Genomic DNA, 13,691 nt, shown 5'->3' with positions numbered 1-13,691 from the left:
CCATCCCATGGGGAATGGGAGCAGTAACAAAGGTGTTGCGTTTATATTTTTGTTGAGTGTATTTACAATTCTACTTTGATTATTCATATAATTGTTTGGCACTTTATTTGCCAAATTGTGGTATGTGCCAAATATGGTGTTACAACAGGCTGCCAAAGTATTGTGCAATTTTGTTTTTTGCTTCTATCATATGTTATGAATTATAGACTCAATTTATATCTTGTTTTTATGCATGTTAGAAAAATATATTGCAAACTTTATTTCTTGTCAAGTATTGTGCGCCTTTAAAAGGATGATAAGAAATGAGAGATGGGAATAACTTGCAGCAAATGTTCCTGCTTCTAAAGACACCAGGAATTTCTGTTTCCCGGTCAAATAAACAACATGGAAAATTGAAATAGCTTTGCAATTAATATAATCTGATCACACAAATAGACAAATACATTTGTTTTTCCTTGTGTTACGTTTACAAAGTCCAACAGGTTTGTAGCAGGGCAGTAATGACTGCCTAAATGTAACACTTATAATTAAGTGATACAAAAGCCTCTCTCTCACAGACACACAACACACACAGACAGACACAGGTTTCCACCTCATGCAGGGAGCAGCTGTTTGATTATCACTTGTTGGGACCTTTTTAAAAGCTCTGGAGGCATGTTAAATCGAGTACACCAAACATGTCTTTGTTTGCTTATTCACAACTTTAAACATCTGAATTGAAGTCCTGTCTGGACCACCAATCCTGAAATCACTTTACTTTGTTTTATTATAGCTATAGAAACAGCTTTTTTATTTTATTTTTAGCTTTAGTCTAATTTTAGTTTACTAAATATCATAAGATTACAGTAGGTTTAGTCAGCTGAACCTCCCTCCCCACCCTGGGTGGATCAAAATGTTTTTGTCTAAATTTACTACACAAGGACTTCCAAACTCATCCTGCCTTTCTACACAACTTCATTAGTTATAATAGGATCTTATCTCTCCAGAACAATTTTATCTAATTTTTAAGTGTCATTACATTTCATCATAGTTTTTGTCCTCGTGAATTAGTTTTAATTTAGCTATCATCTTTTCATCATTACTAATACTATTATTCAACAAAATTACCATTCACTGACTGTCTTCTAAACCTGACATTGCGTGAATCCACCTAATAGTAGCCCAAATTGTAGAGTTTAGTAATAAAAAAAGTGCTGTCAAAGTGCTCTGCCGACCTGAGCTTTAGCAAACAGTAGCAAATGCAATTTTGTAGTTAACCCCTTTCTTTGGGGAAAAAGTACAAAATTTAAAAGTGGGCATGGAACTGCTTGAGTTTATTTTTTTTTTTTCAATTTTAGAAAAAGTCTACATTGAAGAAGTACTGTGGGACTTGGCCTCACCAGTTATGCCAAAAAAAAAAAAAAAAAAAGGAGCTTACAGGAACTCAGTATCTAAGGCAGAACCAATAAGGGGACACCATTTCCCACAGTGACAAGTTACAATCTTCTACAGGAAAAACTGTAGAGCTGCATTGTAGGATAACTTATTTTACTCCCCAGAGCATGTTGTGCTCATTGCTGCTCAGAAATCGGATAGACTCTTTTCTGTGAGTTGCTAAGACAAGTTTTTTTTTTTTTTTGGTTCTTGCTCCAGGTATGTGATTTTCTGTCTTTTCAACATTTACATTTTTAAGTTGACATATTCCAAGAAAACCAAACAAATATTAGATTATTTACATCTTTCCAAATCCAAGTTGACTGTGAAAAGTGTTGAAGAACTCTTTTCTACCCACATTTGATCCTGCAATGCTTTCTTTTAGTCTCTAGAACAAGAAGTGGATAAAAAATGGAGTACAGAAGAAAAGTGCTTCTTGCTACAATAATTTTCAGAGCTGTCTGCTACAAAGTAAGAAATGTGTTTCATACAAACAAATTTTAGAAGGTTAGAAAAATTATTCACTAAATAATGAGTTTTTAATGTGATACACCTCAATTAAAGGTGACCGCACAGGATACAAGATTACTGGATGTCCAAAAGACCATAGATGTTGTAGATGACCAGTACAAAGGATGCCGTGATGAGGCCATGAAGAAGTTCATCGAGTCAGACGTGTTAAAACAAGAACTAAACAACAGTGAAGGATTTCAGAAAGCGTGGAATAAAAGTATTGAGTGTTCAAAACAGATTCCTGGAGGAAGAAAAGAGCATAGTGCTGCACTTTCAGTCTATCTTAAAGGAGACCGGCCTTTCATACAAACACTGAACAAAGCAATAGAGACAATGGGTGGAAATGTTAACATTTATGAAAACCACTTCCACTTCAAGTCTCTTCATTTCCTGCTGATGGACTCCATGAGGCTGCTGAAGCCAAAGGAGTGCAAGAACTTTTATGTTCTGCTAAGTGGTCAAAACCAACCACAGAAAGGCTCCACAGTGAGATTTCCAAGTTTCACCTTAGCTCATTCAAACTATGAAGAGCCAAACAATTATTATGATCTGTTTGAGGACATCATTTTAAATATCAAATCTTGTTTCTTTGTCAGTCTGGAAGAACACACTTGCACTAAAGCAGGGGATACATTTCTCTTATCTCCAGCAGAGGTTTTCACTGTGGATGGTGTAAATAGCAAAACTGTGGAGGATGGTCAAGAATATGTTGAGATTGTTTTGAAACATTCAGGACTGAAAAGCTCACACAACTGTTTTATCTTTCCGAGGTAAGACACATATTCTCTCAATTAAAGTGAAACATTTTGTAGGTTCATTTCCCAAACATTAAACTTTGAAGCGCTTAAATAATTTTCATTGTGGTGATAAACACACAAAGGAGATACAAACATTTAACTTGTCCAAAGTACATATAAGAAAAATACTTCACAAGCCACACAAGAAAATTGTAAAATATACCTATTTGTCTCAATAGGTATTTAATTAATTTATTTTTTTTAAATGTAGCTGAACACTTCTAACAAGCGGGGAAAATAATTGGTGTTGTATAAAACAGCCTGTTGCTCCGTTACAGGGTGTAACAAATGCTGGAAATACAAAGAAATGACTGGATTATACTCGAGGTTTTGATAAACTCAAAGATTTCCCAGCTGGAAAGCATGAGGTGACATAAAAAGTGAAAAAACCCAAACAGGATTATGAAACCCTGGTAGGGTTTTGGATGTGGTTTGAATAGTTTGGCCTGATAATGCTGACAGCATTAGTAAACGAACGCACACATCAGCACATCGCTTAAAGTATTATATTCTGCTTATAATTCAGGGTCTCAGGAGAACTGGAACCTTTCACAACTGTCACAGAGAGAGATAGGTAAATTATTATTATTACAGTTTTATTTCCATATCTACAGGCCGGACAAGTGGCAGAAAATGGATGGATGGCTGTTACAATAATCTCTTTCTCTACTTTGTTTCCATGTCTTCAGGTCTCCTCCAGCTGTTGTCTCCACCCTGTGGCTTGCGTCAGTGCTTGCGGCCTTATCTTTGTTTTCTTTAACTGTTTAGCAAAAACAGTTATCATTCAGAATTTTATCATCTACAATGCTGCTTGGTTTATTCTTACAGTTGTTTGGTACTTTGTCTGGCAGATTGTGCTATCTGCCAAATAAGGTGTTGCATTAGGCTACCAAAATATAATCAAATATTGTTTTCTTTTTCTGTCATATGTTAAAATTATAGGCTGAATTCATGGATAATATGCGTTATAATTTCAATGATTCTTGTTAAGCATTGTGTGCCTTTAAAAGGATGATAAGAAACAAGAGATGGGAATAACTTGCAGCTTTTCCCAGCTGGATTCAGACTGGGTATTCTGGAGGCACCTTTAACTCCCACAGCCGGAGTGTTTCCAGGATTTTGTCAATGGGCTGGCACGAGAAGACCAAGAACAAGGCAGAGTGACACATAGAAAATCAGAACGTTTATTAAAAATTTATAAAGGGGTGCAGAAAATTGGCATAAAATACACTGGGTTCAATTTTCAGGCTCCTGAGCACAGCCAATGCCGCCTATCAATGAACTGTGACTGTGATAGAAAAACTGAAATTTTCTATCCATAAAACTAAATTCAACATCAATTTCTTTATTGAACTTTCTCTCAACTTTAGTGAACTTCTTCACTTTTTACATTTTCCTCAGTGACGATTTTTCAGGGAGCGGATTTTTACGATAAATATGTCGACACATGTCGTCAGTGTGTTTCCTGAGTTAGTGATTATCTTCCTGCTTCTAAAGAAACCACACCTTGATGTATCTTTCCATTTCTCTGACAAATAAAGAGCATATAAAATGTAAAATGCTTTGCAATGAATTTAATCTTATCACACAGACATTTCAGACATCAGGAAGTTTTTTTTCTTATGTTACAATTGAAAACATATTACATCGCTGGTTCAGCAGCAGGGTGATAACTATTGTCTAAATGTAAGACTCATCATTAAGCTACACATCAATGAAATAAAAGCAGATTGCGCACACACACACACACATACACACACATTCGCTGTAAAGGCTAAATGTTATTTATATTCATCTGTGAGGCTCCAGTTCATTTTTTATAAAGTCTGCATTGAAGAGGTACCTAGGTATTTGCCCCCATGAGCTATACTGAAGCCATGCTAGATCAGAGATATAAAGGTAATTTATGGTCGAGCTTAAAGGGGCTAAACCTGAACCAGCTTACAGGAACACAGTAATGTTCCTCACTAAAGCAGAAAGCAGAAAAAGTTACTTTCTTACACAGGAAAGACTAAAGGGCTGCGCTGTATGATAACTTGTTCCAGTTCCTCAAACCCTCGCTTTCGCTTTCCTGCAGTTTGATGGGCCCCTTGCTGTTCTCCCTGCTTCAGGTAAGTTTTTAGTCTTTTCAGTCTTTTAGATTTTGTCACTTCCAAGTTTCTGGACCATGTAAAGTGTTACCGAACTTTCTCTATCCATATTTGATGTTTCAGGACTTTCTTGCACTCTGTAGAAGACAAAGAGGCCAAAAAATGGAGAACAGAAGAAAAGTGCTTGCTGCAATAATTTTCACAGCTGCCTGCAGCAAAGTAAGAATCATGATTCAAACAAATATTAGAAAGTAAGAAAAATTATAAATTTAAAAATGGGTTTTTAAATGTGATATATCAATTAAAGGTGGCCGCAAAGGATACAAGATTACTGGATGTCCAAGAGACCACAGATGTTGTGGATGACCAGTACAAAGGATGTCGTGAAGAGGCCATGAAGAAGTTCATCGAGTCAGACGTGTTAAAACAAGAACTAAGCAATAGTGAAGGATTTCAGAAAGCGTGGAATAAAAGTAACGAATGTTCAAAACAGATCCCTCAAGGAAGAAAAGAGCATACTGCTGCACTTTCAGCCTATCTTAAAGGAGACCAGCCTTTCATACTAACACTGAACAAAGCAATAGAGACAATGGGTGGAAATGTTAGCATCTATAAAAACCGATTCCAATTCAAGTCTCTTCATTTCCTGCTGATGGACTCCATGAGGCTGCTGAAGCCAAAGGAGTGCAAGAACTTTTATGTTTTTCAAGATGGTAAAAACAAACCACAGAAAGGCTCCACAGTGAGATTTACAAGTTTCACTTTAGCTTATTCAGACTATGAAGAGCTAAAGAGACTTGAAGATGTCAATGAGAGTACTATTTTACATCTCACTTCTTGTTTCTTTGTCAACCTGAAAGACTATGTGTGCGGTCAAGGACAGGATGAAATACTCTTGTCTCCAGCAGAAGTTTTCACTGTGCAACGAGTAGAGACAAAAACTACATCGGATGATGACGAATACCTTGAGATTGTTTTGAAACAGTCGGGACTGAACAGCTCACACAACTGTTACATGTTTTCACGGTAAGATTCATATTCTCTCAATTAAAGTGAGTTTTTTTGTATATTCATTCTTCAAATATTAAGCTTGGAACTGTTAGTTGAACTAGTATTTAAATATTTAAAGGAGATACAAACATGTCACATGTGCCAATTCGATATAATAAAAATATAATAAAAATACTTCACACAAAAAAAGTAAATTATTATTATTATTAGTAGTAATAATCTGTCTCTCTGCTTTGCTTCCATGTCTTCAGGTCTCCACAAGCTGTTGTCTCCACCTTGTGGCTTGTATTAGTGTTTGCAGCCTTATCCTTATCTGTTTAGTAAAAACAGTTATTGTTTTCTACAATACTGCTTTGCTTATTTGTGTAATTGTTTTGCATAGTTTATATGGCAGAATGTGGTATCTGTGAAATATAATCAAATATTGTTTCCTGGTTCTGTTGTATTATGAAGTCATGTGATTGTATGTCAACAATGGTGATTGGATGTCTAAAGATAAAAGTGAAAGAGGGGAGATGCAAATGGGTAAATGAGTATGAAAAGCGAGCTTTTCTCCTGTTAAATTGCTCTAATAAAATATCCAGGATTCAAAAAGTCTAAATTGTGGACATTCTTTTTTTTTTTTTTAAAGTAAAGATAAGTAAAGTAGGATACCGGACCTGCAAGGCTACCTAGCGCCAGATACTTTATCAGAGTAGGCAGGATAGATAGGCAGAACTGGGTGAATACTTTCACCCTTTGGCTCCATCCTAGCTCTGCACTGCCTTCTGGGTAGTATCGATGGGATCAGAGACTAGACTTTTTAAACAGAGAGCCAGTCCAGATTTTAAGTACTGGGTTCCACAGATCAACACAATGATGTGACAGACAGATAACATCATACAGAAAATAATTACTTCAAGTTATTACTGCTAAAGGTGGCTTATTTGTTTTTGCATGTAATTGTGCCCAAATATCAGTAAAATAAATACCACTGGTAAAGTTCCACATATACTGAGTATTAAAGAATCTGCTCTCACTGGTTAGTTGAAATAATTTTTAGTTCAAACCTCTCACAGGATCACATCGTTTTTTTGTTTACACAAATAAGCTCACTAGTTTCAAGTTACTAAACAAAACAACAAGGATATAAACTTTGTACAATTTGTTGCAAATATTCAGACTTTTTGGTGTTTTAAGAAAACATTTAAAACTCTCAGAAAGCATTCATGTAAAAATATAATGTGTTAGATATAACCCGATAAAAAATGATGCCTTTTATTGGGTCTCTGTGCAGCTTGATGTGAAGGGTCACGTTTAATCTTTAGGAGAAGGCATTATGCGTCATTCCTGTTAGAAGTTCATAAAGACACCACCACTACATGTTAGAGTGCAAACTTAATCTTCAACCAGGTAACTTAAAGCAGTTTGGTAAAGCAGGAAAAATATCTCCCATGAGGCTCCTTGCTTGTTATCAGGCTGCTTGTCCCAGGCTGCAAGCATGTGGTTTGATGTAGCCTGTTTTAAATGATAGCCCTCCTTGAGACAAGCACCTTGGACTTTTCGACTGATTTTACCTCTTTTGCCACCAGGGATCTGGAGTCCCATGAAAAATATATCACTTTCGACCCCGCCACTTTAATACTGCAAACATGGATCAATTTTCTGTTTAGAAAGAAGATGAGAAGATGTTTAGAAGATTGATGAGATATGTGTTATCCATTTATAGTGTTATTAGATTTTCTTTTTACACTGACTGGTACATATGTGTATACTTTTTGGTAAGTAAATTTAAATTCTCATCTATTAAATGGTGTAAAAGAAAAGAAAAACTTGTATTTTTATATAAAGTATTGGCAAATATAACTTAAATAATCATTTGGATATTAATTTTCTAACAAAGTCTAGCAAAATAAAATATGTTTCTGATTTGAGACCTAGTGAAGCTCAAATAGCTTTTAAACTGATTTAGCTTACTGAAAGATCTCACCACCTGCAACAGTCACAGTGTGCAAAATATATGCAGTTGCACTTACACTGCTCTTTTTATGTGGCTTATAATGACAATGTATTATTATTACAAAAGACAACTCCCCTACTTTAGGTATCAGTGGGGCTGGCTCATGTCAGGACTATGGGATTAGAAACAGCTAAGACTGAGCCAGTGGTTTGGTCTGGCAGCAGGTCAGATGATGGAGGAAAAAGTGATTTACTATTCATATGTACAAAGGGTCTGCCAGCACCAATTACATGTTGGGTTAAATAACACACAAACACACTATTTTCTGTTCAGCATGTTGAAGCATGCTAACTAAGACTAGAAAAGGTTTTGTGTGTGTGTTAAAGTTTTTTAGGAGTAAAATTGAGGTGTTACCAACTGCATACATATCTGTGACTATTCCTGAACCTAAACAGTTTGTGTCAAGGCAGTGTTGGTTGGGAGCACCTTGAGATGACTGTTCTTGTGACTTGGTGCCATACAAATCACATTTAATTGAACTAAGCATAAATTGAATAATGTCTGGTCTCCTATATGTGATGCAATATCTACCATAACCACGACAATGAAAAGATTACATTTATAAATAAGTGTAGTTTCAAATGTATTATGTAATATTTATAATTGTTATAGTTTGTAGGCACTTCGCTTGGTTATGGTTTCTACATTCAGTTTCCAACGCTCTATCTTGCGTTAGTCAGATTCATTCATAATTAAAACATATTTTATACTATGAATTATGTTTGTTTGTTTTTTATTATGACGGAATCTGGCTGATTACTATTAAAGCGTCACCCTTTCCACAGATATCGCGACAATACTGTTATTGCGAACTCTTTTACCTGGGATTATCATCAGATTTCGCGACACCTCTCCTCCGAAGCAGAAGGTGGCCATAATGCACAAACTCATTCCATCAAACGAAGAAGAAAAAACAGGCGAAGAAGAAGGCGGTGGTCAGCTACAAATTGATAGAGCAGAGAAGATAAGATAAGACTATAACTGGAAGGTTTTGGCCAATAATGAGGTAAAAAAAAAAAAAAGAGCTCGAGTGAAATCTGTAACGTTCAGGTGTCTGTTAAATAACTCGATAATGTCGCACTCTGCTGCAAGAAGCTATGTTTAGCGTTAGCTGGCAAGTAGGATGCTAACTTCCTGACAATAACACTTTGTTATTGTTAGCAATGTGAAGCAGAGTTAACGTTAATAACATTAATTATGGGTACAAAGCAGTTATGATCACTAATTACTGGCTAATTAAGCTACAAACGACGCTAACCACCTCGTATTGCGTACTTGTTGCTTATGTATTTTTTATGTTGGATTCCTCGGCAGGCTGTGAACGCTTCTGTGGACCTAATCGAAACTGCAGCAAACATGCAGCTTAACTGAAGAAAGCACAATGCTCGGATACTGTGACACTTCCAGTGCCTACTGACCACATGCCGTGGAGCCAAAGCAACAAGCCGACAACTAATTGTTAGCCTTCCATCTCAGGAAGCCAAACCTCATTTGACACTGCAGACTGTGTTTGTTCTCCTAAGGAGCTGTCTTCTTCTCTACCATGGTGGATAACCGGTACGCCACAGCTCTGGTTATCGGCTCCGTGCTGAGCCTGCTGGCCACGGTGTACCTCTCCGTGGCTGTGGGGACTCAGCACTGGTATGAGTACAATACCCCAGAAGTTAATAATACAACGCACAGCGAACCCGTATACCCCAACGGCACTCGGGCACTATGGTGGAGGTGTATCCTGGTAGCCAGCCCCTCATACTGGTTCAAATCTCCAGGTATTACTCACAGTGGCACACCTGTTCAGCGTCCTCACTGACCAATACTTTGTTTGATGATAGTGCTGCCTTCTAAATTTAAGAAGAAAATCTGGAACAAGATTTGTCTGTTAAACTCCATTTTTAACTTGAAGGAATTTTATTTAGATTAATTCTGCACATTGATTTACGTCACTGACTGTTCTGCACTCAGCATTGGTTTAACCAGTGCACTTGATTGTTATAATGCCCAGTCCCGTGTTAAATGCTTTACATTGTTAATTAATGAGAAGACTTGGTTGGATTTGTGTTCTCTGACTTTTTTGGCTTTAGATCGGAAGATGGAAACCCGCTGTTCAAGCTTTAGTCTTTCTGATCAGTTAGGTACAAAGTATAAACCTGGAAATGAGGAAGAAGAAGACCTGCTAAGAACATGTGAGTGTATCCTTACTCTCCCTCAATCTATCCAGGGAGACCTGTAGTTCATAAAATATGTTTTGTTTTGTTTTTTCATTTTACTAAACGATTCTTACATTTTTTTAACCCATCTTGGTCACATCTGCTCCCTTCACTGTCTTTACTCGCACATCATTTGTCAAACATTAGAAATTATTGACAGAGTTTGAGTTTAACCTGCAATGATTGTTGTGCAGACTTGTGGAGGTGCCAGTTTCTGCTGCCCTTGGTGTCTCTGGCACTGGTGTTCCTCAGTGTCCTCGTTGGGGTCTGTGCCTGCTTGTGCCGCAGCTTTACCCCGACCTTCTGTGTGGGAGTGCTCCATCTTCTTGCAGGTGAATAAAACACACACATTTATGAGCATAAAAACTATAATATCTTGCATTTTTCTGAACTGACAGTTTAATGTCTTACTATTTTTACTGCATGAGTAATGTTGACAAAAACGAGTGACACAATCAGTTCTAGGTCAAGCAGACTGCTGCTGAATGTCATTTACACAGCTGGACTTGCAGCTACTGGCATGCAGTTTTGAACTTACAAGTTACAGGTGCATTCAATACAATTAGTGTCTCTTTGATCAGGCAACAAAAAGTGATTAAAAGGTGATTTCCAAATGCCCTTTATACACATGACTCCACATGACTTTGAGACAGTGTTTTAACTGACCATAGTGAGAAACCTTTAATGTTTCACTGCATCCAGTTTAAAGTTTTAGAGTTGGAGCTATAAGGTAGAAATAAACACAGAGCAGCAAGTGTTAATATCCTCTTTTCCCCACCATATTGTTACATTTACGTCCCTGTTACCCGTTTCTCTGATAACATCTCAGATTGATTCAGCCAATCCATTTTGAAGAGGAGTCCAATGATGCGTCAAATGACCTTTTTTATGTGAGAACCTGAAGCACAAAGCCCGGTTGAACAAAGATGGTCAATGCCCACCAGTGTGATACCTATTATCTCTGAGTGGACCTTTAACTTTTGTGAAGCTAGCTTACACAAAGTAATCCTGGCTATGAACATACTTGGTAGTACACCCCTCTGTAGTGACTTTCGGCTTCAGCTGTGCATGGCTTACTAGGGCTATAGATACCCAGAACCCTATAAAATCCTACACCATAACGTACAGCTTAACCTGATGTGCACCTTCCTAGAAATGTAACTACACGCCTGGTTCACACAGCCTGCAACCAGTGTGATTGTCCTGTTTAGTGCCATCGATTCCTCCTGTGAATTTCCAGCTACTTATTTACTTAATTTATCAGTGAGAGAAAACAATCATAGCATCGGTATGATTGTCACCAAGTTCCTGGAGGGAGTTTGTTGAAACTATTGGAATTGACATGAGGGGAGAAGTGGAAAAAGTTGAGGGACAAATATGTTTGCCCCATAAAAACTGACCATAACAACGAGTGGGGACCCAGGAGGGGAAAAAAAGTCTCAGAATTCTGTTTGTTTTGATCTTGGCTGGCAGTGCGTGTAAAACCCTCGGACACGACCACACGGCAATTAACAAATAATGCACTTGCCCCAAGATAAATGTCAGCACCAATGTCAGCCAGGTTACATCGCAGTCTCTACAAAGATTCACAACAGAAGTCAAAATGTATGCAAATCATCCAAAACCAGCGGTGCTTATTCCTGAGGCTTTGAGACTGACGACCTTTGAGGGTCCCCAGAACCCACTTTGAAAACCACTGCACAGAACATTTGTTCAACAAAAAACTTCCCTCTGCTTTCATTCATTTACTTTGGTCTTAGCCAGAGTACAACGAAGGTGGAGTTCATCTGCTAAATTTGTTTCTGCTTTGCATTAGAAGCTTAGTCCTTTTTTCTTTTTTTTTTTAAAGATCCAAATGACCACAAACATAAACGTTTACATAATCTCATCCCGTTCCTTCATCACTGCTTTTGACTCCTCAGGTCTGTGTTCTCTGGGCACCGTCTGCTGTTTCCTGGCCGGGGTGGATTTGGTCCACCAGAATTTCCCTCTGCCTGATGGGGTGGAGGGCACTTTGGGCTGGTCTCTTTACCTTGCCCTCATATCCTTCCCTCTGCAGATGATGGCAGCTGCTCTGTTCCTGTGGGCGGCCAAAAGTCACCGCAAAAATTACACTCGCATGACCGCTTACAGGGTAGCGTAAAAGAGAGACTGACAATCATACAGTTTAAGACAGCTTACGGGTTTCATTACATCCTCAGAAAATGGTTTCCTGTTAGGAGAGGATGTAACTAGGATAAAGGGTGCTTTTCACTTCATCTGTAACAGAATTTTCATACTTAAAAAAAGGAAGAAAAAAAATTTACAGTATCTCAGACCTGTAGAAAGGAGTGTTGGTTTAATACCATTTGAGTTATTTAACCAGTGCTTTTTCTTGCATTTCTAACCTGTGTTTTACCCAAAGCATGTTCTTAATGGTTTTAATCTTTAAGGGTTGCAGATCACTTACTATTTCTGGTGTTAACCATGTTTTTTTGTGCATTATTTTATTGCCTTCTTTTTGGTTGCCATTTTCTTCTGAAGCTGCTCACCACATTGCCCTTAACTTCACACCTGGAGTTATCCAGGACATGGTAGCTTTCTCTGTGCATGAAAAAATATTAAACAAGAGTTTATTTTATTTTATTTGTTTTACGTTTTTTTTTTCTGCAGTTCTGTTTTTACATAATTTAAAATATCCAGCCTGTGCATGCCTTTTCATCATCGTCTGTGGTGATTGTTCATTTCAGCCTGTGGTATTTTCTAAGTGTCATCACAAATGTGACCACTCATCTGTCGCCTGTGTTTGTAGATGTATTAATTTAGTTAGTTTGAATATTTAAAAAGACAAACAAAAAAGCTAAAGTGATGCCACACAAACCTGTGACCTTAAGCCCCAAATGATCTGCTATACTGCCATTTTACACAGGGTTTGCTGCTTAACACCACCTAAATGTTTGCAGGCTGGAGTTTAAGTCGGTTCTCCCATCCTTTCAAACAGTTACTTGTCTGACTGCTTTGGTAAGCTTTCAGATGTTTACTGTTGATACAGTATGTCAGCGTTTCAGTGTGACTTTTTAAAATAACAATCAAATTTTCCAAAAAGTTCAAATCCTCTTGAATCTGTGACCACTTACACATTTTTGTGTGTACAAAAGTCCAAAATGAGTAATATGTCAGCACTGAACAAAACAAACTGTAATGTTTTGTGTCAGAATGATTTGTTACATGTCTGACGTGTATACACTCTGGCTTTTTGTAAATGTTTTTATGTATCCAGAAGCACACTGTACTGATTATGTCTTAATAAATTTGGCATTTGCTGACTTTTATCTTTGTTTCATGTAATCCCTTTTAACCTCCTAGGACCTGGCGTTCACATATGTGGTCATCACATTTTAGGTTGTCTAGACCAAAATACTAAATTTTGCTCTACAAGGGCCTGATATCCACTTACGAGGACATACTGCCACTGTTCTATCGAAATTTAAAATGAATGACCTCTTATGTGGATCTAATTTTTCTCAGAAACAAAAATCAGGTAAAAGATGATGAGTTCTTACTTACAAGCTTACAATGTCTTGTCTTGTCTTACACATCTTCAGGAAGAACAATGGCAAATTGATATATTTTGTGAAAACAACAAAAGAAAATCTGAAAAAGAAAAATGCACTCCTATAGA

The 13,691-nt window shown here is 37.3% G+C and overlaps 3 protein-coding genes across 5 annotated transcripts; all 3 read left to right on the top strand.

Moving 5' to 3' along the window:
• The first annotated feature begins 6 nt into the window (after positions 1–6).
• LOC102300873 (ecto-ADP-ribosyltransferase 5) lies at positions 7–4,969 on the top strand. 3 transcript variants are annotated; one of them, XM_005942007.3, is made up of 5 exons: positions 7–1,632; positions 1,799–1,884; positions 1,978–2,696; positions 3,250–3,297; positions 3,413–4,969. In XM_005942007.3, exons 2-5 carry the CDS (start codon positions 1,825–1,827, stop codon positions 3,489–3,491), a joined length of 906 nt encoding a protein of 301 aa, XP_005942069.1. In that variant the 5' UTR covers positions 7–1,632; positions 1,799–1,824; the 3' UTR covers positions 3,492–4,969. The 3 variants fall into 3 exon arrangements, with proteins under 3 accessions (XP_005942069.1, XP_014195468.1, XP_042084440.1); XM_014339982.2 differs by having other exon boundaries at positions 7–1,884; XM_042228506.1 differs by lacking the exons at positions 3,250–3,297; positions 3,413–4,969 and having other exon boundaries at positions 7–1,884; positions 1,978–2,412; positions 2,523–2,659.
• On the top strand, positions 4,753–8,575 carry LOC102313519 (ecto-ADP-ribosyltransferase 4). The gene is made up of 4 exons (XM_005942052.3): positions 4,753–4,834; positions 4,937–5,032; positions 5,121–5,839; positions 6,076–8,575. Exons 1-4 carry the CDS (start codon positions 4,805–4,807, stop codon positions 6,143–6,145), a joined length of 915 nt encoding a protein of 304 aa, XP_005942114.2. The 5' UTR covers positions 4,753–4,804; the 3' UTR covers positions 6,146–8,575.
• Positions 8,576–8,691: 116 nt separating this feature from the next.
• cldnd1b (claudin domain containing 1b) lies at positions 8,692–13,341 on the top strand. Its single transcript, XM_005942013.2, has 5 exons — positions 8,692–8,829; positions 9,138–9,592; positions 9,905–10,006; positions 10,225–10,362; positions 11,953–13,341. Exons 2-5 carry the CDS (start codon positions 9,367–9,369, stop codon positions 12,171–12,173), a joined length of 687 nt encoding a protein of 228 aa, XP_005942075.1. The 5' UTR covers positions 8,692–8,829; positions 9,138–9,366; the 3' UTR covers positions 12,174–13,341.
• The last annotated feature ends 350 nt before the right edge of the window (positions 13,342–13,691 follow it).

The sequence above is a fragment of the Haplochromis burtoni genome, unplaced genomic scaffold (assembly GCF_018398535.1).
Source record: "Haplochromis burtoni strain Fernald_Lab_line unplaced genomic scaffold, NCSU_Asbu1 Contig_328, whole genome shotgun sequence".
Classification (NCBI taxonomy): domain Eukaryota; kingdom Metazoa; phylum Chordata; class Actinopteri; order Cichliformes; family Cichlidae; genus Haplochromis; species Haplochromis burtoni.
The sequence above is the reverse complement of the archived record's forward strand: the minus strand, read 5'-3'. Positions and strand labels throughout refer to the sequence as shown.